General features: G+C 37.4%; 2 protein-coding genes across 5 annotated transcripts in view; one reads left to right on the forward strand and one right to left on the reverse strand.

The window, feature by feature from the left end:
- The window catches only part of LOC105455471, a 38,569-nt gene extending 21,430 nt beyond the window's left edge, over positions 1-17,139 (reverse strand). For both annotated transcript variants that reach the window (XM_011698818.1, XM_011698817.1), the window contains exons 1-5: positions 16,853-17,139; positions 6,464-6,655; positions 6,111-6,238; positions 5,131-5,280; positions 4,942-5,025 (exon numbers count right to left, since the gene is read on the reverse strand). In XM_011698818.1, coding sequence (XP_011697120.1) covers positions 4,942-5,025; positions 5,131-5,280; positions 6,111-6,238; positions 6,464-6,655; positions 16,853-16,932 — 634 coding nt within the window. In that variant the 5' untranslated portion in view covers positions 16,933-17,139. The remainder of the gene's footprint in view (positions 1-4,941; positions 5,026-5,130; positions 5,281-6,110; positions 6,239-6,463; positions 6,656-16,852) is intronic.
- Positions 1-23,457, forward strand: part of LOC105455470 (uncharacterized MFS-type transporter C09D4.1) — a 57,372-nt gene that overhangs the window by 23,760 nt on the left and 10,155 nt on the right. Inside the window, exon 1 of one of the 3 annotated variants that reach the window (XM_011698816.1) lies at positions 21,349-21,752. The exons of 1 other annotated variant lie outside the window; for it this stretch is intronic. In XM_011698816.1, coding sequence (XP_011697118.1) covers positions 21,714-21,752 — 39 coding nt within the window. In that variant the 5' untranslated portion in view covers positions 21,349-21,713. Of the gene's footprint in view, positions 1-21,348; positions 21,753-22,327; positions 22,487-23,457 lie in introns of those variants that run through there. One more of the 3 variants, XM_011698814.1, reaches the window with a different exon arrangement.

Here is a 23,457-nt window from a genome sequence, read left to right on the forward strand (position 1 = left end):
GCGACGTGTTGAAGCGATATCGCCGGCCGTTCGCGCTCGCCACGTTATGCGGTTTCGCGTAACGCGCGTTATCGCGTGCACACGCGGCTCGATCACGCGAACGGTGTCTCTCTCTCTGCAGCTCCCTTTCAGGGTGGAAACAGAAGAACAGAACGCGCGACAAGATGCAAAAGTCGATCGGGTTACGCGAGACTCGATCTCGCGTACCGCACCTTCAACCGCGCGCGGCAGGTTGGAGTCCGGTACTAGTTTCGTTACGACAGTCGAAATTAGCGAGTTTAATTCCGTAAATTCCGCGACACCGGTTGACCGGCACGATTAGTCGTTCGTAACCTGCGTAAATGTCACTTCGATTTCGCGGAAGAATCGCGGAACTCGTTTTCCCTTATAACGCTCGCCTGGGTACTTTTACTTCGTGCACCTGAACTTTCCTATGCGGATTTATCTATCAGATTTACTTCACAAACAGTGCTCCAGAATAAACGAGTAAAATTGTAATGACAGTTCTGTTGTAGAATATAATTTAAATATAATTTTATATGTAAAAAATTCGTCTTTTTTTGCAATAAAAATGCAACAGTACTTGATAATGTTTTTAGATAAGTAGCCAAATGCGAAAATGCAAGGACAGCTTTTTATAAAATAATAAACTGCTATGAAATTTTCGTGACAAACGTGACAAGTGATGTATAGCCAGCTTTGTTGGCGCGCTATTTATATACCTATTCTTCAAAGGAGTTAGGCGATTATCATTCGAAGAACATTGTAATTATTCATCGTTTCCTTCGTAACTTCCTTCGTCTATAGACTCTAGCGAATCAGTTAATCAAAAATCTATCCTTCGAGTAAGAAATTGCGATGATTCATACATCGGAAAAAAGCATTACGTTGCGAGATTCACTGTAATTAGTTCTCATTTTAGATTACACATTATTGCTCATGTAATCAATGATCGGATCTTTTTCGCCACAATTCATTTTGAATCAAAAAAATTAGCTGCCATCTCAAAATTTTTCTTTTCATAATCAATTAAATTCTAGAATCTTAACAAGATAGTATTTATTCTTTTTTATTATATATATTCGTATACATTCGCGCTCATCACATACTTATATGCATATGGAATATATAATATATATTATATATACGTAATTATATATAATTAATATGTTAATATTACATATATAATTATTTGTGTATTTTTATATATTTTTATATGTCAATCTTAAAACCTTCCTCGGATTACATAACATATTTAACAATTTTTTAGACACTCAACATTTACTATAATGCAATTAATTTTGTAAAAAGCAGTCAAAGCAGTCACATAATTTTTCATATTATTCATAGCTACGTAAATTTTTAAGATAAATAAAATTATGATACATCTGTAAACCAATTTACAGATAAATCAAACTAGGTTTTTATGACTATATTCTAATTGATAAATAGGAAGATATTTTTTCCCAATGGGTGGTAATCTTACAGCAAACAAAATTTTTGTATGTATAAATGCCTGATTATTCCCAGGCTTAAAAATGAAACGCAGTTTCGCTGCTTTCACAGAACTTCATTCAGGTTTCAAATCATTACTTGTAATAAATCAGGCACTATATCAGGTATTTTCTTTTTAATCTTTAAATATTATCGTGAAATATAGTAAAAGAGACTTTTCTTCGAAAGTCTGTCTTAGGCACGTGTGCTGCGAATCGTAAATATATTCTGATTGCTCTCGCGACCAACCAGTTGTTGATAATGACACGTTTGTGCGGAGATCTGACGAAGAAAGGAAGAGTCGAACGACTCAAAAAGTAGACTTGAAAGCTGCTGATCGCCATTTAACAGCGAATTCTCAATGGCGAAAGTTGAGCCTTCGACTTCGGCGACTTGACTTCGAAGGCGATCATAAATTTCCTGTCGAAGATCGGAAGACTCAGACAGGTAATATATCTATAATACGTTTATTCTTAATAATAAACAATTAATCGATATTCCAGTAATACTCGTATTATATGGCTGTTTATTTTAAGTTAAAAAGGAATTTTTTTAGCCAAGTCGAAGCCAAGGCATCCAGATTGAAGTTTCGTTATCGAGAATTTGTTACTAAATAATCGTCAACTTCTTGATCTAGTTTTCGAGTTGTTTGCGTTCTTCTTTTCTTCAAGTGTCTGTATTAACATGCCATTGCCATTGCGACTGGTCGCGAGAGTTATCGCAGTATATTCGTGATTTACGACAAGGTAGATTTTTTAAGAAAAGTCCTTTTCGCGAAGTCACGTTCGATTCGAAGCCTTTCAAATCGGAATGAAGGTTCGTGAAAGCAGCGGAACTGTGTTTTACGTAGCTAGTATATAATTAAGTGTTTATGTCTATATAAAACCCTTTCCTGATATAAAATCAGATCGGAAAGATATTCATTAACACGATAAAAATAGACTGGATATTTGGAAGATTATTTGTGTTACTGGCTTAAAACATTTACGACGTTTTTTTTTAATTGAAATAAAAAATTATAAATTTGTTCGAATTTTTTACTGCTATTACAAAATTAATTATCAAAATTAATATCGTATCAAACAATATTATAACTAAATATTACAAGATGCAAAAGAATTATATTTTCTGATATTGATATTTAGAAATTGCATTACGTGATATCGCTCGCGAGATTACGCGGGCCAGATGCTTCGACGAGAACACCACGTCGCGATACAACGTGCACAATCTATCGACTTCTCACTGAACTACATGTCCACATATCGCAGCCTCTCGAATTTTGTAAAATGTGCGAGACTTTTCTAAAATCCATTTCTTCTGACAATGTAAGATACGTGATATCACATCGATTATTTTCAAATAATTGCAGATAGCGACGAAATAGGGAAAATTACACTGATAGCGCGTTATCTCGAACGAGATATTATTTTCTCTATTATTGTGACATTTGGTTGCATTATGCAAGAAAACTTCCGCAAATTTCCAATCTCTAAACGCGATCTTTACACATTCGTGTTACATATCTTTTACTACCATACGTAACAAAATCGATTTGTAATTAGATACTTTCATCGCGTTTGAAATATACGTAACATATTGAATTAATATATAAAATCGAGAAATTGTATTTGAGTAAAAAAATTTTTGTAACGGAAAAAGATGGAAAATTTTTTTATCGTGTGCCTGATAAACGCTTCTGGACTTGCGATGCCGAGGCTCGTCGTTCAATTTTTCGGGGGCGTTCGATAACGAATTTGTAATCCATTTTCGCTACGAATGGACGGGCTGTCTCCCGTTTTTCACGTTTTAACGGGATCGGCTCGTTCGTGGGAAGGCAAAATTGCGCGAGTCGAGTGAGGACGCTACACGATAATTACGAGCGCCGGCAGTGTCTTTTACGTAATCGCGCGCCGTCAAGATGTCGCGTACGCGGGTATAATGATAAAAGTGCCTGGAGAACGACGACCGGTGGAGCGGAGCGGCGCGCATTGTCTTCGTCGGGAAGGCATTATCGCGGCCGGCAGTTAATAACCGGTGTACGTCACCGTGGCAAGATACACCGGATGGTCGGTCTCAAAACTCGACATTCGCGAATTGCGCACGCGGCGTCTTGTCGCGTTAAAGTCCAATGACTGCTGCTTGGTGGATCAATTTGAAAATCGAATCGATTCTCAATCAACGAAAATCATGCGATAGTCGCGATTTTTAAATTATTTAATTAATTTTAAGTATATACGCCAATTTGTATTTTTCAAATTGAGAGATCACGAAGGTATTGCAAGTGAGAACTTTTGCAGCCTTCAAAAATCTGTCTTCACATTCATGCTATGTATTTGCGACAATATTGTGACAATGCAAAAATTGTCATCGAATTACGAAATTTGCGTTTTAAAAGAAACAGTCTTTAAAAGGACACTCTGTCGCGAACGCTCTTTATTTATAAATACGCTGCGAGAAGTTGGAATTCCGCGAAACTCGTCAAAATATTTTCTCTGCAGTGTAAACGTGAAACAAGCACCGAAGACAGCAATTAACATGTGTCGGCAAGGTTGAAATATAAATGCAGGTAGAAATACAAAACTTATTCGTATACACTCTGCAAGACCTCGATATTGCGCGAAGTCAAATGTACTGTTTTCGTAGTAATAATGCGAAAGTGGATCTTAGGCGACTATATGGTGTAACTTAAATACTGATCACTATAATTATATAGCGTTATTTCTTGTAAAAAAACAGTCGAAAAGTCTGGAACCATTTTTTTCTACAGTGCTAAATAAAGCGATCACTACTACAGTAATTACTGCTTCGATTGAACATTGTAGAGAAAAATGGTTCCGGACTTTTCGAATCAATTTTTTAAAAGGGGTAGTGCTATATTAGTGAGTGCTATTTTTTTCTACAATGCTTAATGAAGTAATAATTACTACAGTAATGATCGCTTTATTTAACACTGTAGAAAAAAAAATGTTTCAGGACTTTTCGACTCAGTTTTTTACAAGAAATAACGCTATAATGTAATTAGTGGTCGATATTTAAGTTACACCCGTATAATACATCTTATGAGTCATAAAATAACAAAAAAAGAACGAGAAAGCGAGATTTGAAAAACTGAAAAGTTTTAACGAAGGTACACTGTTAAATCTATATAGTGTCAAATTTAATCTTACTTAAGTCGCCGCTGCTCCTACTTAATGTATAGTTATTTTTAACTAAAACAATGGAGTTAAATAATTTAAAACAGTTCAATTTTAACCCAAATTTGGATTAAATTCCGTTGTTTTATTTAAAAATAATTATATTGTTTTAGTTAAAAATAACTATACATTAAGTAGGAGCAGTGGCGACTTAATTAAGATTAAATTTGACACTATAGATTTAACAGTGATAGAATAATAAACTAAAAAGATATCGATTAAACTGAAGTAGATGAAATAGGATACTTACTTGTAAGGGATGCTTCCAGGCACGTGGCCAATCGAGTCAGAGCGGCGATTAACGGCGAACGATGTTTCTCCAGAAACTTGTTGTCTGTAGATTAACGCGGACGATTAATTAAAATTTCGATTACAAATTTATTATTGTCGCACCGCAGCGACGTGTATGTCGCTATTATACACGCAATAATTTGCTTACACTCAGGGTCGTCGTAGAGTTGATCGGCTGGCGTGTCGTCTACGCTTTCAACGAGACCGTCGACGATCTTCTCGACAAAATTTCGGATCGTGCGTACCATGCGTCGATCCCCCTGAATCTGCTCCACGTTCGAGATCGCGGCTGCATTTCCTGGAAAATTAACAGCATCCTTAAAAATGTAGCTCTCGACTTTCGATACTCGAGAGGCAAAGAGCACTTGAATTCTAATCGAATTTATTCGGCGCTTTCTTGCGAAAAAATTAGAAAATTGGAATCAAGCAATGACTAAGGTCGCGATTAAGAAATGTGCTTATCAAATATGTATGTATATACACGCTTTGACTTGTGTTAACGCTGAGCGTACAAGAGTTTACAAGATTATAAAATCGCGAATGTCACGTCCGTGCACAGTTACGGAATCATGTTTCTTTCCGCGTTTAAATGAAATGTCACGTTTCGCATATTTTCGCACCCGATCGTACCTCGGTATCGCGGAACTACTTGAATCTTCGCGTTGTCACCGTCATCCGCGTCGCCTCAAATCACACAACCCGTCCGTCGCCGGGACGTAGAAAAGTCGCTTTCTAAATCCCGAACCGTACAGGGCAACGCCGTTAGATCGCTCGGCGGCTCTTTCCCGATCGAGCGCGTTGATACGTTTCACGTGGCCGGATCACGCGGCGCGCATCAAACAATGAGCATCACCGTGAGAGACTTTTCGAAGCCGTTCTTACTGTTCAGGTCTCCTTCCGTTACGCGGACTTTTCTTGCCTTGCAACAAGGACGGACGTTCGGCCGATCGGGGGATAGAAAACGGCGCGCATGCAAAGTCGCGAAGAGAAAAAGAAAGCACACGCCGCGCCGAACGTTCCGGAACACTTGTGACGCGCCTCCACCGCGACTGCCTTGTCGCGAGTCACAGAAAAAAAAAAAAATATTTCGACCGAATAACGTTGTAAAAAATTTCGTTTGCGCATTACCTGCAACGTGAACGCGCGATTTGGCGGTGCCGAAGGAGCTGTGCGGTCCCTCCTCCTCCTCCTCCTCCTCCTCATTCGCCGCGTCGCCGAAATTGTCGAACCACTTGTCATTCCTCTTCAGCCACGATCTGCGAAATTACAAAAAAAAGTACGACTTTTTATTTAAGACAATTGACGATGAACTCTGGTAAGATCCTTAACGTTACATGCAACTTAACGTTAGGCCTTAATGATAGGGGCTCTAAAGAGGCCTCGAGAAAGATTATATGGTTCGTTTATCGAACGGATGGAGGATGCAATTCGAAAATAAATAATATAGTAGGCTGTGTATGAATACGTATTATTGCGGAAACCTTTGTTGATGGCAGAAAATGCAGTGCCAGGCATTGTCGGACGTGTCCCAGCGCGAGCAGGCCTTCCTACAGGACCGGGCGCCGCAATCGCTGCAGCGCACGCCGCGACCGACTAGAAACGGTGCTAGGCAACAGGCGCAATGTCCGTCGTCGGCGACCACCCGGTTCGTTTCCCTCGCCTTCGAATCCTTCCTAAATTTTTTCCTTCATAAATCAAGATGCGAACAGGGGAAAATAATGATAGTAGCAATCAGTAGCTTCGTCGATTGCATACGTTATTAATCTGATTAGTCATTAGTTTTAGATGTTTAATTAATTTTTTAATTAATTAGGCATTATTAAATATTAATTAAATAATACATTTGAAAATAATAATAAAAATCGATACTACTTGAATCTGTATCGATAATGAATATCGATTTTTATCGTCGAGCTGATTTTACTTTTTAATCTTTTTGGTTAGAAGTCATCCATAATTCATAAGAATCATTATAAATCAAAATAAGATTTATTCATCCTGTGCATTTTGATTGGCATTTGTGTTGAAGAGAGATATACATATACATGCTGAGCCTTCGCTTTTTTTTTTTTAGGCAAATTAATATGGATACATATTTCTTTAAATGTAATTATACGGCAATATTACGTTAATATATTAATCGATATATTTTAATATTATTTGATTAATTTTGATTTGTAAAATATATTCCAATTATTGAATATTAAAATGTGAATTAGAGGGTTAACTCAAAACAAGCAACACATGAATGTGAACAACAGATTTATTTCACCGTATTAATCGCAAAATTTATAATCAAAATATATTTCTTATTTACTTGCTGTATGAATACTGTGGAATAATAATCCAATATAGAAGTTTTCCAAAATGAATCAACAAATAGTCTGATGAGCGTATCATTGATTAAGTTTATTTATGAATACAAACATATTTCATATAGATTTATGATGGCGGACGATGTAATTAAAGTTCACAATTCAAAGTTTAGATTCAATATAGTAAAATAATAATCGAAGAATAAGCGTATATAACGCCTGATATAACTGTTCGAACTTATTATATTTTGAGCCGCAACGATCGACTTGAACTACGTATTCTAGGACACAGTTGTTACATATTTACAACGTCGTAACGGTACAAAATAACCGCGCTTACTGTATATGCATGCACCAACTATTAACACAATGCATTTACTGTACAGGGTGTCCCGCAGAAGCGAATACAGGACACAACTTCTCAAGGCTGTAATTGTTTTGTAGCGAAAATGAATAGTTTCTAAATTCTTTCTTCTTGCTTGATTGGGATACTTTTATAGTTATTTTTTTAACCAAATCGAGATTATTTCAAGTTTAAGTAGTTTTGCAATGAATATAAGAGTTATATAATAATGTAATTATTATTATTTGCAGAAATCTTTCTAGTTTTTAAAATTAAAAGTTGTCTTAAAATTTCATAGCACGTTATTTTATTTGTATACTTTTTAGCTTTTTTCAACATTAAATAATTTGTAATCGTGTCCTAAATGAAAGTTAAATGATTTCAGAAAGTTTATTTGAATTATAATCGAGGGCTACAATTTTCTGTTTATATCAATTACAACTTTATTTATAAAAATTTTAGTTTATCAACGCACCAAAATAAAACTTGAAGAATTACAATGTGGACTAAAAGATTTAGTCCATATTGTAATCCATTTGAAAAGAAGTTCGTACCCGTGACAAGGCACCCTGTATATATGAGTTACTACACGAGATATCCCATATTATCGAAACCTGTAATTGGCGCGAGCCACGAAAGAGAATGTAATAGAAAGTACTTATAAATAGGTACAGTGTGGGTAAGGTTTTATGCTACAATAGCGCGCATTTCTAGTTATTTTTTTCTCGGTCATTGAGCACATTTAATTAACATTTATATTTATTTCGAAAGTGGCAGAAGTCAAACATGCATGTCATAAATCGACGTCGTTATTTCTTTCTATTTTGTAACACGCAATATTGGCTATATCCCAGTTAATGAAGTTAAAGAGGGATTAGTTAATTTTATCGTGATTTGATTATCTAAAAGCTGCAATTTTACTTTCTTTTTTTCCGATGTTTTTTTTTAATACAATGAAATTATTTTTGCGCGAAAGTTTCAGTACACGCATAAATAATTTCTAAAAAAAAATATCTTTATGAAAACGTTATGTTTATTGATGTTAACGAAAATGTCTTCGTTGGCTTGCGCCACTTTCGAAATAATGCGGAAATAATTTAAATATTAATATTCCTAATTTGGCTAATGGCCGCACGTGTTTAATCTTCACGATCGAAGAACACCGCGGCCGCGCTTATTGAATGACTGTCCTCGTCTCGTTCCATGTCGGAGGTGACCACCTTCACCACCACAACCTCGATGGTGATTAGCAGAAAGAGGACCATAAAAGTCGCCATGTTGTACCTCTCCTGACCGGGCACGACTTTGTCGCTCTCGATTAGGAGCGCCGAGATCAATGTGGAGACATAGATCAGCATGTTGCTGACCGGCGAGGAAATTTTCTTGAAAAGAATGGAGGCGACACTCGTCTTCCACTTTATCTTCTGATCAGGAATTACGTCCTCTTTTCTAGTCTTCCAGCAAAGGACTGGTTGCGGTCCTTGGCACAATGTGAATCAAGATCGTGAAATTATGTCACAATGAGTTCTAGTCAATTGTGCTCCGTTCGGGCAACTTCATTTTGACTTTTTAGTTATGTAGACGTTATCGACATTTTATAAATCACATGGCATTATCAACTACGTGTAAAGATTTCACAGTTAATCACGATTAATCTCAGTTAACATTGTCTTCTTCGGTTTGTTTTTTTTTAATCAATAGCGTACTAATTATATCCGAAGGAAGGATATTATAATTAATTACATTTCTAGCCAGCGTCGATCCGATCTCGACGTTCGATAATAATTCCGCAAGAATCCCCGGGAAAATTCTCGCTCCGCGAAAATTAGGAAACACTCAGGTGTCACAAGGAGTCACGCAGACTTCGCGCAAATTAGTTCGCGACTTAATACGCGAAAGTTCCCCCTCGTGCCTAATCTCTTATTTACGACGTCGGACGCGGTGATTCGGCGATTCCGCATCTGGCCGAGATGATCCTCGCTTTCCCCGTCGACTTCCTCGGCTCGTCCATTCCGCGACGGTGTTCCGTCGTCCTCCTTCCTCGCAGCTCCGCGTCCATCCGCGAGATCCCGATCCCGCGCGCGGCGCGATGATTGCGCCTCGCGCCGTGCACGCGCTTCGATCTCTAAACGCCGGTTACGCGATCGCGGCCGCGCGGCTTTCCACCGCGCGCGATCGACAGACAGTTACGTTGTTTTATGTAACGCTGCGCATATCACGCAATCACAATCGAGCTTCGTCCGCACTTTTTATGTGCATCATTTTTACGAGATTGTATACATGTTTAATTTTACATAAGAAGTTAATGCTTACTGGCGTAAATTATGCACATACGACTAATCTTTAATTCGACAGAAGATCCTTTTAACCTTTAAGGTCTGATTTAATTTTTATGCGAACAGTCTAATATTTCTTGTTTTGTACGATTTTTTCCCTCAATTGCCGTTATGCTAAATTCTTTCCTTATACTTCGTTTTTGTCACGCATTTACGTGCAGTTGAACGCGTTACTCCACGCTTTGATTTCTTCAGGAAGTATTTTCAATTAGACTCTTTCCTCTTCCTCTTCTGTCTCTTTTCTCGATTTTGTCTCATTCTTCGTTGGATTCTGTTCCGTTTAATCGTCGCGATTAATCTCAAGGAGACGTCTTTCCGATGAACTAAGTTCTCTTTGTCTCGTTATCTAACTCTCTTAGATAATTTCTTGTCAATTAAAGTTTTTATAATTTCTTTCTTTTTAATCAATCCTGTCTCTATCGCGTGTCTCGCATTTATTATCGTAAATCGAGCTTTTCCTCTTTTTTTTTCTTTGCTTATTCCTTATGCTTTATCTTCTTCATCAGCGAGTCTCTCGATCAGCTTCTTCTTTCCTTCTATTTTGTTACGCAACCCAATGTATTAGATCCTCGCAAAATATTAAATCCTCTTCTCGTCGTTGATGCTTCGATAGGCTTGGGCGATCCTCGCGACTCGCCTACGACCTCTCCTTTCTTTCAACCGAATCAACCTTTCTTCTATCTTAATGTACAGTTGATTTATCACGACGTTCTTCGAATTCTGCGAACGTTCAAATGCTGCGTCTTCAATTTCTTTAAGTGATTCCTGCACTCGATTCGGGTCCTTTTTGTTACGTCTTCCCTTTCACTGTGTAACTCCTCGTGCTATTCTTATTATACACTCCTCCAGACGACCTCCGCTACAAGCTGGACCTTCTGCTTCTCTTTCCTCCTCCCTCCCGTGAATCCTCTTTGTCCTCCTCTCTTTTCTTCGATTACTTCCTTTCTAACGTGCGATTTCTCCGACGCTGCTATCACATTCGCTGTTTAATTTAAGACGTTTTCAGTAATCTAGATTGGGCACGTTTCAGTAATCTAGACTATAGGCACTCTTTTAGAGCCCTGGTCCTTAATAGAGAGAGAGGGCAAGGAGGCTCTAATCTCAGGGTTTTGACAGAGTCGTAATTTGACGCGTCTCGCTTCTCTGACGATGTTGACGACGCGATGTACGAATTTGGCCCGCGGTCAGAACGCAACGTGTTTAACTCACTCGGCATGCCATTTCTGTGGACCACTCGCGCCGCAGAACCGGCGCGATCGTATCCTCGTACCGGACTGTCGGCTCGAAAGTGACAGTGAACCGTTGGTAGCCGGGGGAAACTCAGGATCGGCGCGGTTATGCGCGCCGATGGTAGGAGCCTCCGTCTTCGTTACGTTCCCGTGACGGTGTATTCCTTTCTCTCGCTCCCCATCTCTCTTTCTCCTTCTTTCATCAGTTACTGACCCGTGTTGCTGCGATTGATAGAGAAACTTTCACTGAATTTCGGCGGTTGCTGCAATGTTCGATGATGTCAGGTAGAATTACTAGTTTTTATTGTTCTTTTTATCGCGATATTAACGCATCGATTTCCAAACGAGAACACGATGTCCAAAAGATAATGTAAAAAAAAAGAGAAGGAATTATGACACGGATATCTTATTCGTGTTAATTCAAAATCTCGAGAATTAATATTTAAGGAGAATGAATTAATGTTTAAGACGGCCGTAGTCAAACTAGTTTGAACTACTTGTTAGATGTGATTCATATTTCGTGCATTTTTCGATAATTTTTCCGTCTTATTAAACGAGAACGCGAAACCCATTTTCTATTTAAAGGATCTTTCTCCATGTTGAAAAAAGGAAGAAAGAGAAAATAAATAAAGAGTGAAAGAGTAACAATTGCGGGGATGGAAATTGAATTTTGTTTTGATTAAGCGATTTTTAATTTAAATTTAATTAGAAATTCAATTAGAATGTTAATGGCACAAACAGGTCGATTATGTGTATTTTTGTTAAAATTTAGGTCAAGTCTATAGAAAGTCGCTTTGTCGTTACCACTTTTGTCATGATATTTATGCCTTGAAGAAACCTTGAAACGCTGACTTTACTGAATGTATTTATATTTTTACTATCAATCTTTTTATTATACAATTGGACGCATTTATATTTTCCATGCGACTGTTAAGATGTTTCATGCGAAAAATTGAAAAATAACGAATTTTTATTTTCACTAATAAAATTTACTTTAAATAATCAAAATTGACAATGAGAGAATAATTTTATTACCTCTCAAAATTTATTTCCACTACAAAATTCTACATTTCGAAAAATTCATTAATATTTTTTTCATAATTAGTTTGTTCAGTGGTCACAATAACTCAGGCAGCTAAAATAATAATAAGTTGCAAATATAATTGTTTACCGAATGAACGTGCTTTTTGTATATAAAGATTATAGTTAATAAAAGTGAAAAAAAAACACGTACATTTCTTTTCACGGATCTAATATATAATTTTTCTCATTTTTATACAGATACGCAAATTAAATCTGAATGATAAAGTGTTACTAATCGCCATAAAATTATGTTTTTTAACTTTTAGATTTTAAATTAAAAATCCATTACATTTCTGTTTTTCTCTCTCTTTCTCTCTCGTTCTCTTTCGTTCTTTCTCTCTTTCATACTGGCAAAGTGGTCCATTTTTAGAACTGATCGATTTCGATGACCCGCAAAGAATATCTCTCGCTTTGAATGTTTCCTCATTTCTTTGTATACATGAAAGACAGATTATTTACACGTCCGATATGCGCTGCTGTAATTCGATTACATCACCGTATAATTCCTCGCTTCTGTAACCGTTTCTTATTATATAATAAATGCCTTTCCCGAGCGAGCATCGCCATACTCATTACTCAACGAATCCTATCGTCTATCTCACTATTATATACGTCTAATCGTCTCTCCTTTGATGTTTTATACGATAATATCGATTCAATTTTTTAGGAATAGATAAAAGAAAATAAAAATGTCTACGTTAGACGTCTTGGATGAGACGTATGACCAATCGGGAAATCGTGAAGAATGATTTTTGCAACTTATAAAAACATAAATACATATTAAATCATCTATCGTTATTACATAACATGAACTTATTAGACACGTAAGTCTGATATCAATCTAAAAATTATTCAGGAACGTAAAAAATTATATTCTAAAACTTTATATTTTATATTTTATAAATTTCGAACCTTTTCTAATAGACGTCGTTTAATTCAATTACGTTATTAGTATCCCACTTTTTGCCTTTGTTGAATGAATAGGCGGAAAATTTTTTCTCCGCGAGAGAAGGTGCGGCGAACGTGGGACGTTGAGTGGCACGATGGGAAAAAGCGGCAATTTACCCATGAGTTATCTTTGTAAGAAAGCACCGCCTCCCCGTTTACGCGATCTAGTTATAATTGAATAAGGATCTAACATCACACCTCATTAGAATAGTTTTGCAAGTATGCAGTAATTATCAGGCCGCGCCGAGTCACCGTTCGCACTTACCGTTTCTCTCGCTTTCTCCCGCAGAGGATCCTCAGAAAGAAATGTTTCATCGGTCGTTCAGCTTCAGCTCGGTCGCACAATGAATACCAACGCGAACGCCTCGCGCTATTGTCATTGAGTTAAAATAAGGATAATGGCGAATTGGTCCCCGCTTATTGGTCTGCCCGAAATCGTTTCTTTCTCCTTCGATCGGAATTGTCCCGATATTTTCTTCGTTTCTTTTCCCACTTCGTTCTATTTCATGAACGTCGCGACTTTTTTACTTATTTATCTTTTACTTTTTGCTTAGACTTTTATTTTTTCTCGGATCGTTCAATATTATTTTTGTACACTTTTGTGCATGTACTTTTTTTTTATTATCCCTTAGAGCCGATATTTTTGAGAAAAGATGTTGCGCCGAACTATTGACAACAACAGACTTATTTCTATCTCAAAACTTTGTTCTCCATCGCGTGCTACTTGGCGATTCTATCACATGGCGCGTACTTCTCATTTTATAGCTCTTAAAATAGGAAATAGCTCGGACTTTCAGCCTTATTCAGAAAATTAATTTCCCGAATTGAATAGCGCAACTTCATCGGTCTCGGTCGTCGCAGCGACGCGTCAAATAATACGTATTCAAGTCTCCGTTCCTTACGTTCCTATACGTCGCCCGCTCTCTTATAACAGACAATAGAGCGTACTTCGCGGAGAATTACTTCCTTCGCGAAGATTCACTTGGAATAGTTGAACAGGAGTTTCGGCGATCTCGAAAAAGGCGATGGCGGATGTAAGCCGCGCTCCAGAAACGCTCCGACGATTTACGCTTTCATCCTTGCGATAGATCACGACATGACATCGATCTCCATGAGGAAAATCAATTTCGAATCGTTGTCGAACACGGAGAGATTAACTTTCGCGATTGATGCACGGTCCGGAAGAGGATCCGATCGATTTTCCGCACCGGGATAGGGAATCACTTTCGAGCGTTCGCGCCGAGCGCGAGACCGACTATCCGCGACAGCGAATATCCCGACAATGAGGAGAGCGTGCGGCTGGTGCGCGGCAGATCCCCGCGGGTGTTCGGCGTTCCTGTACGTGCGCTTCCGGTTCCCCTACGCGCCGTTGCGTCCATTGTTCGACGCGGCTCGATACGTACATTGTGCAACGCCCGACGTTTTACCATTGACGTACACTCCACGCCCCATGGCCCGCCGCCACGTGCATTCTTAATGACGGTCCCCTTTTGGCCCTTCTCTCGCACCGGTGTCTCCTCTCGCTCGCGCGTATCGATACGTCGTCGATATACCTCGCGTCTCGTCGCACGCATCACCGCGCCGTGGGCCGCTTCCGGTGGTACCGCGAGCCTAAAACGGTCCCCGTCTCTCCCACCTCTCTACCCCGCCGTCCGTGAAGTCGCGGGACCACGCCGACTATTATTCACGCGCTCCGTTCGGGAGCATTGCACGGAACATTCCCGCCGCCGCGTCGGCGGCTGTCGTCGATCGCGTATGCCGGATTCGCGTCGCGGAAGAAGAAGCCTACTCTGTCCGCGCGTGTAGGATACAAATTGCGCGAAATTAATAGCTGAATGCATATAGGGAAGATAAGTCGCGCTGGGGGGATGACGAGACGTGATTTAAAAGTTTGAAATATCAAGCGATTTGTGCGCGCAGTGAAGTGAGATGAAATCATTTTAATCGTTGGGAATGACATATGTATGTTTAATAATTTTTTTCCGATGAAATTAATTGCTTCAATAATAATTTCCTTTAATCAAATGATACATATTTTTTTGGAGTGATTTTATTAACAGCGATTGTGATTCTATCCTCGAAAAATTATTTCGTTCCAATTCAATGATCTCCGCTATCCCTCGCAATCTTAATTATTCAGAATAACATCTTAGTTATTTATTTCTTTTTTTTTTTTCTTTATTGAGGATAATTTAGGAAAACAGTAATTTTATTTTGTGCAGCATGAAAAAAATAACTTGTCCAAGCGCGATTTATTTTCGGTTGAGTACACAGGTGTATTTTCGAAGTTTTGGGAAAGAGAGAGAGCTCATAAAAAATAACTTATACCACTTTCCGAAATAACCAGATTTAATCCAGATATAAAAGAATATCGGCAAATCTGACAAGACTGTATATATACAATACAACGACGAGTCATATGATTTTATTGTACCACTTCTATTATAAGCATTTGATACGCTGGGAACGCGAGAGGCGGAATCAATTTTTAATCCGGGTCATAGCTACAATGCTATCTCGTTTATCTGAAAATACCAGCGGGCGACAGATATCGATCTGCTTTGTATAATAAGCCTGCCGGGCGATTTTAAGCCGGAGATACAACAGATCGATCGACTTTCGTTACGTCACGAGCGATTCCGACCACCGATCTTCGAAAATAGTTTCGAAATGCGGTAGTCGGGTGTTGTTTAACTTCAACTCTTATCTTTACCGATGCGCGATTCACTGATAAGCTCGTTCATTGAGATGAAAATTATAGATGAAAACCTGCTCTTTCTGCTTTCAAACAGAGTGATATTTGTTTTTTTTTTATATATTTTATACGTATAGAAAATACAGTTAAAAATAGATTCAAACCGCAAATCGAACACGATGGCGATACAATCGCAGTGACAATAGCGCAACGGCGAGATTATCGCGATACACAACACAGGTTTTTTTCGAAGAATCATAAAGAATAACTTGGGGACATTGATACGATCAGCGCATGATAAATCCTATCATCGATAATTCTGAAATTTTCGCAGATACGTCTATTGATTACGTCACCGTTCAAAAATGTTTAATATAAAAATAACAATCTAAAAATGATGTGAAGAAGCTACGAATGTTTACACCGCACTAGAAAAATCATTTTCAAATTTGGAAAAATTATTTCTACAAAGTCATAGAATATTTTAGGATCAAAAGTGATAAAAGTGATTTATAGTAGTGAATTGACGCATCATAAAATTCAAGAATTTTCGGAATTTACGGCTATTCGTGTACTGAATATTTCTGTGGTTTCAATCTGCTCCGAATATTCAGAGAGATTTTCGAAAAATTTAATCTAAAAAGTTAATATATTCTCGAAACTCTCAAAGCTGCAGAGAATTCCAAAGACCAGAAGATTAAAAACTATTGAATTTTCTCGCTTTTGTCAGCCGATTCTTATATAAATCAGTTTTCTCTCTAACGAGAAAGCGATTCAGAACAATCGTCAAGTATAAACATTTTCAAAAGGTAAAATACAAAAGTAAAAGAATAAAATGTAATAGGAATCACGATGTAATAATAAAAGTAATAGAATAAAATGTTATAGAACTCAATCTTTAAAATATTTCCACGCACTTACCTCGATCGTAGGGTGATGTAAAGAAAAATCCCAGAAGCCACTCCGGCCGCCAGTAAACTCACAGTAGGTGAGACCATCATGTTTCTTTCGTTGAATAATTTTTGTTTAACGGCACGACAGACGTACGGGAAAGTGATCTTCAATGAAGACGGAAGAATTTTTTCCTTCGGGAAAAGTTTCTCCTTTTGCGCGAGAATAATGATCCTTTTAACACGAGGAAGTACTTCTCGATGCGGCTGGTAATACGCACTTCAGTCGACTGTTACTCCCGCTTTTTGCGATATGATATGATATTAGGTGTGTCGATACACAATCGATGTCGATCGTAGCGCAAAGTGCGCGGAATCATTCCGGAGCGATTAGCATCGTCGTCGCGCCAAGCGCAAGCAAGTGAAAGATCCTGTTATTTCACCTGAAATGCAATTTATTGTACGCAAGTGTTCGCTCGTAAAATTTGCTTCTTCGCAATTTATTTCTGCCAAATATTAAATGTAACTCTTGTATTTAATAAATTTAATCCTTTCGTGCGTGATTTGACATAATTTGTTAATAAATCATTCCATTGCTTACAGTAAATTATTCACATATTTCTCCGAGGATTCGAATTTTATTATTCATTATGATAATTAACCAGCTACATCTTTGTAATCTCCATAAATTTCTCCAAAAAAAAAAATTTATTTATTGCTTAAATTAAGGATGTTTGATTTTCGCTTTTTAATTTATAAAAAATAATTTGGAGTTAGCCTAATTTAATTTTTACTTGTTAATTTGGAGAGAGAATAATGGTATCGCTTCAATGAAGACGCAACAAAAGAATGTTTTCCTCGGAGTAAGTTTCTCTCTCTTTTATCTTCATGTAGCAATCTTTAGATGAACGTATTACGTAATTTCATTTAAGTATATATTTATACGAAATCTTTTATTATTTGATTAGAATGCATAAGATTTCTTGTAATTTTTCAATAATTTACAATATATTAAAATAAACTAACACAGGCATTTCGCAAAATTAGAAAGTTTTAAATCTTCTTATAAATTATGCATGTTTCGGAGGATTTATGTGAAAATATTTAAGTACTAATAAATCGGAATTTTTCTTAATTTGTCATGTATTTCATTTTTAAGAGGTGCAAATTTTTTGAAAAAAAAATTGCACACGTGGATGGAGTTGAATGCAGAGAACAGTGTTTCTGTGATAATTAAATGTGTACGTCTATTTTTAAAAGAAAGGTATATGATTCGTATATTCAATTCTTATCGATTTCCCGTGACCTTTGATACTGAATAGCGCTCGTTAAAAATATCGTCTTCCGATATCAATATTAGCCGAGTTCAAGAATCCAAAGTGATTGAAAAGTTATGAAAAAAATGAAAAATTACAAAATTAAAATACTTGATAAGAACTCAATTTTATTATAATTTCGAACTACTCGACATATGTATACATATTATAATTTTTCGTTGACAAACATAAATATGCTTTACAATTAAGAAAGAGTGGAATAAAATCTTCTCAGTTATAACTATATTCTCATTTTACTAAAACTGTATTCATAAAATTTTACATATTTTTATTATTTATATTTATATTATGTTGGTCTTGTTAAGTGTAGTCTCTCTAAAGTGTAATCTCGTTTTTTACATGCATGCGCGAAATCATGTAATAGAATTAACATTTAGCATTTTTTAATTCAAATTTGACATGAAGAAAAATCCAGTAAAAACATTCAGATATTCATGAGAAACTTTACCATAAATTCGTAATCTCGTCTCGTTTTCTCTATCCCCAAAACGTACTTCACATCTCCCAATTTACGTCGCACTTCGCACCTGCACTTTATCCAACACGCGAGGTCTTCCACGCGCGATTTATCTCTCCCACGAGGAGAAGGCAGGAGCGTTCTCTATTTCAGAAGGCGCAGCCGCTCTCTTTGCCGCACGAAAAATTTCGCAAGAGCGTGCATCCGCGTGTCGCACCGCGTATATCCGTCCCGTGCTCGCGGTAGGGCCCGACTGAAACTGAAGTTCTTAACACGGTCCCGCGAAACGGTCTCACCACGAGTTGGGAGAGCTCGTTTTTCTCGGCTCGCACAATACGCGACAATTGTTTCTCGGTGACGCGGGAAGCACGTGAGTTTCAGTGACGCGTTTCCACCTGCCGAGGCCCCTAGGCGCCCGCGCGTGGCGCGACACCTCATTTCGGGACCCTAAACATGTCATTTTCGTCGACGTTTGCGCTCATCAGCCGTCAGACGTGCAGAGACGCTGTTGCGTATATGATCTCACGACAGTCAGATACGATACAATTATGCGAACGGCTTACACAAATATATATAACACATATAATACAATATACACGTGTACATATACAATATTGACACGCAATATTGAGCAGCAGAAGGGTGTGACATAATATCGGAGAAATTTCGGCGTTTTGATTTCGGATCAGAGTTTTTTTTTCATATTACTTTGTCGGCTCGGGTCAATTTAACCTTTAAACCACCATGTCCCAAAAAAATCACACTAAACACAATGCCTGACAGACCGCTATTATGCTCTCGCTAATTTTATAAGTTATGTATAATAAAAATGTATGTTTTCTGAATATTTGTGATGGGGGGAAAGAAAACTATGTTTTAATGTGAGGGCTAACAAAAAAAATCTCGTACACAATAGAAATAAAATATATTTAAATGGTGACAAATAAGAAAATGGTTAACAAGTAACGTTTCAATAGCGGTCTGTGCAGAGACCGATATAGTGGTTTAAAGGTTAACACTTACTCTCATGATCTCAATTCAACCCAATCAACTTTTCCTTAAACGATATATGTATATATTAGTGACGATTGTGTGTTACTACAAAACAGACGCGCATCTTGTATACGGCTTCTCGTATATAAGATGACGGGAAGAGTAATATAAGGGATTAAATAAAAGAACAGGCTCTTCTAATTTTTAATTCTATAAATTAAAAATTAGTTATCGATGATTTAATATAGAATATCTTGGTTGTTAATCATTGGCGAATGCGACGCATATCAAGCTTATGCTGCGCTCAGATGCAGTTGAATATTTAATCATTTATGGAACTCATTGAATTAAGTTTCGTGCTGTTAAAAGCGTATTGAAGATATTTTCGTACTTTCAGTACATCGTTACCTTTTGAGTAAGCTTAAACCCCTTAAACATTAAATAATATTTACGTAACAGTTATCTACGTATGCTTGACCTGAAAATGATACGACTTTCAAGGATATACTTCACTTATCAAGACGTCATCATGTTTAAAAAATTTCTTCTTTATCAGATACTTTTAATTACTTTTGCTAGGAGGATGTAATATTTTTTAAGAGTTGTACCATTGTTTTTTTTTTAAATTACTTTTGCTAGGAGCACGTAATATTTTTTTAGAGTTGTACTATTGTTTTCTTTTTTATCCAAACCATGAGTTGCTAATTTTGAGCAATTATAGATTGGAGAAAAAAACTTGGCCTCTAAAATTGTTATCGTTTCTTTAAAACGTCTAAACGTTGTCCAGTGAAGACAGAATCGTTATGTCGCGTCTTTTTGTCATGAAAGTGAATACGATTATATTCATTTGCTAATGACAGGTATTACCATAATATGTCACTCTTTACTTTTCTATATATATCTACATGATATTTGTGTTGCCGGCTGAAGTTGTGCTTGAAATATAAAATGATATTCGTGATAAATGTGCTATTGTAAACGCAAAAATATCGTATCATCGTATTACCAGATCGTTCGTATAACGAGTTCACGTGATAATAGCATGTTATCTCGGGATGAGATTATTTGATAGATGTCTTGTTAGTTGTTTACACAATGCTTCTCGATGCAACTCGCGTCCTTGTTAATAATTTTTTTTATTTCGTAAATAATTAATATTTTTAATGGAACTTACTCATGCGCGCACACATATATATTTCTCTGTCTAAATAATACTAATTAAAGCATATAATATGTTCATAACTATCGCATTTTATTTCTCTATTAATTAAATAATTAATTATGTGAAACTACGCGCGCGTAATAAAAAAACGTGCATTTCAATCTTGGAAGAGTTCGTTAACAAATGAATTGTAACGAGTGTTACTCAATTACAAGAATAAATTTTACGCGGCGCAGACAGTTCGCTCATTATCTGTTTTAATCACTTAGTAGAGTCGTCTGGCATTAAAGCATCTTAACATAGTTACACGAATGAACGCTTCATCATAGAGAAAGAAACGGGAGGAAGACGTAATACGCCCCGTTATCGCATTCACTCTCCGCACGTTCGTTTCGCCTGTATACAATGTCTGTGTTCGTCGAATGTATGCATGACGTTTTTATTAATTGTGCGATAAAAAATTATCATGTGTCCTCTCCCTTACCGTCTTCACGCGAAGCGATATCGCCAGCTTCATTGCTTGCCTAACTCCGTCGCCCGAAGACTTGATTTAGTTATTCACATTCCGCGCTTAACACCGGAAACGTGACTCTCCGCCTCGCCGTATTTTACTGTGCACAACGCGTCAAAGCGGAGAGAGAAGAGAGAGAGAGAGAGAGAGAGAGAGAGAAGATCGCTCTCTTCAGTCGTGACGGTCGTTTTTCGCGTGCACACTGATTTTTTTTTGCTGAGATCGAGAAGTAAACGGAGGTCGACGAACGTCCGACGGAAAGTAATCGCCATCGGAATCGGCCATTGAAATCAATTTGCTTCTAATTAAACAGTCTAAACGACCGTTTGTCTTCCTATAATTGAATTAGTTGAAACTGAATTTGCGCTTCAAGTGAATTTTAGAGTGCGGAAGTTAGTGAGTAACGAAAGTTAAAGAGGGAATCCAGAAACAATGGAAACCCATGCTGCCCTAGTTGGTTTTCTCCCGCAGGTGAGAAACGTGAAAAGCTGCTGGAGGAAACTGAAATCGGTATATCTCGGATGCGAGTTCAGTGCCCGATAAAGCAGAAAACTGGATCTCTCACGGCCGTGCTATATACATTCTACTTTCTAATTCATTAAAATGGACGTATAATTGAAATTATAATGCGACATGGAATATATTAAATAAAATAATGACGCAAAATAATCAGAGGCGGATATCAGAAGCGTAAGAACTGTGTGATAATTAATTTCTTATGTAGAACTCGCCTCGGGAACTCATTTATACCGATTTCACTCCGAAGCAACGAAAAGCGCTTGTCTCTCAGAGCATTCGTATAATATATAACGTTATGTTCGCGCGAATAGAATACCCACGGTACTAGCATAAAACAAGGCCGCTTTTTAGCCTGCGAAACTCGAAGCGACGACTTTGGCTGAAATGTATACGCATATTGTTATCTTGCGCGCTTGCATGCGGCTAGCTGATAAGACAGCGGTTTGCTCATAGTGCTTCTGGCTACTGTTATTGGTTATCGCATTCGCGACTTTTACTGATGTTTCACAAAAATGCGACTGAATACCGAAGTTCGCCAGTGTGTCAGCAGCTTGTTGGGGACAGCAGTTATTTAAGGAAATTCCGTCATATTAATTGCGTGGTCGTTTAACATTTAACATTTTGTCACAATAAAGTACTAAGCAGACAGTTGCAAATTTAATGGAAATATTCTCGTTAATGTACAGGTCAGTTAAATTAAATACATTAAGCTAACAAGATTAATTGTAAAACTTAATTAATATTTAAATTTAATTGGCGTGCTTTCGAATTAGATGCCGAATTGGTGTATCAGCTGCAGCTGCCTCGCCTTTTATTTGCTATCCTTGCACTCTCATTTATTGTTTCGTTTCATTTCCTGCGGCAATTTCATCGTACTCAAGTTATTATTAAATAAGTTAGCAAGAAGTTTTGACGCATCTCTCTTGCTATTTGATCGTGATTTCGAAACGTTGTTAGTGATATATAGGTGTATCTTTACGAGCGTAAAAAGTCGTATGTATTGGAAAGAAATCGGGTCATCGCAAGATAACAGTGAGAGATTTATACGCGTGTTTCTTTGGATGTCCTTTTCGCGGTGATTCATTCGTTTATCCGCGTATAAAATTAACATATTTGACGTCGAATGGAATTTTGTTTATCTAATCACGCGGCCGTTGATCGTGCCGTGCCGGATTGAGCCTTATTCGACAGAAAATTTCTCGATGGAAATTTTTACATGATAAAATTGACATTCATTCACTAACTCGATTGGGAATAAAAAAAAATACGCTGTCGTTGTCATCATTTAATAATTCCGTAACGTCACGGCGCGTATAGGATTATGCAAATGCCGCTGCTGCTGCACGCATCGCATAAAAAGTTCATTGCCACGCGACGATTAAAACAACATTTATTCTCTCTCTTGAGATAAACCGCTTTATTCGATGCAATTTTAATTACATAAAGACAAATGTATTCGGATCATTAAAACATACAGAGAGATTTCCATAAATCTCATTAAACATACAGGAATTTCGAAAAAAACGTTAATCTCGCAGATCCTCGCAAACGATTCTCAAGAGGCCCGGGATTTGGATAACTTGGAATTTGACGTTTCTCACAATTGAACACAGGAAGAAGACGAAGGTTTCATAGGCCTTAATTTCTCTAACTCGAT

This window comes from Wasmannia auropunctata, unplaced genomic scaffold (genome assembly GCF_000956235.1).
Source record: "Wasmannia auropunctata unplaced genomic scaffold, wasmannia.A_1.0 LD335903.1, whole genome shotgun sequence".
Classification (NCBI taxonomy): domain Eukaryota; kingdom Metazoa; phylum Arthropoda; class Insecta; order Hymenoptera; family Formicidae; genus Wasmannia; species Wasmannia auropunctata.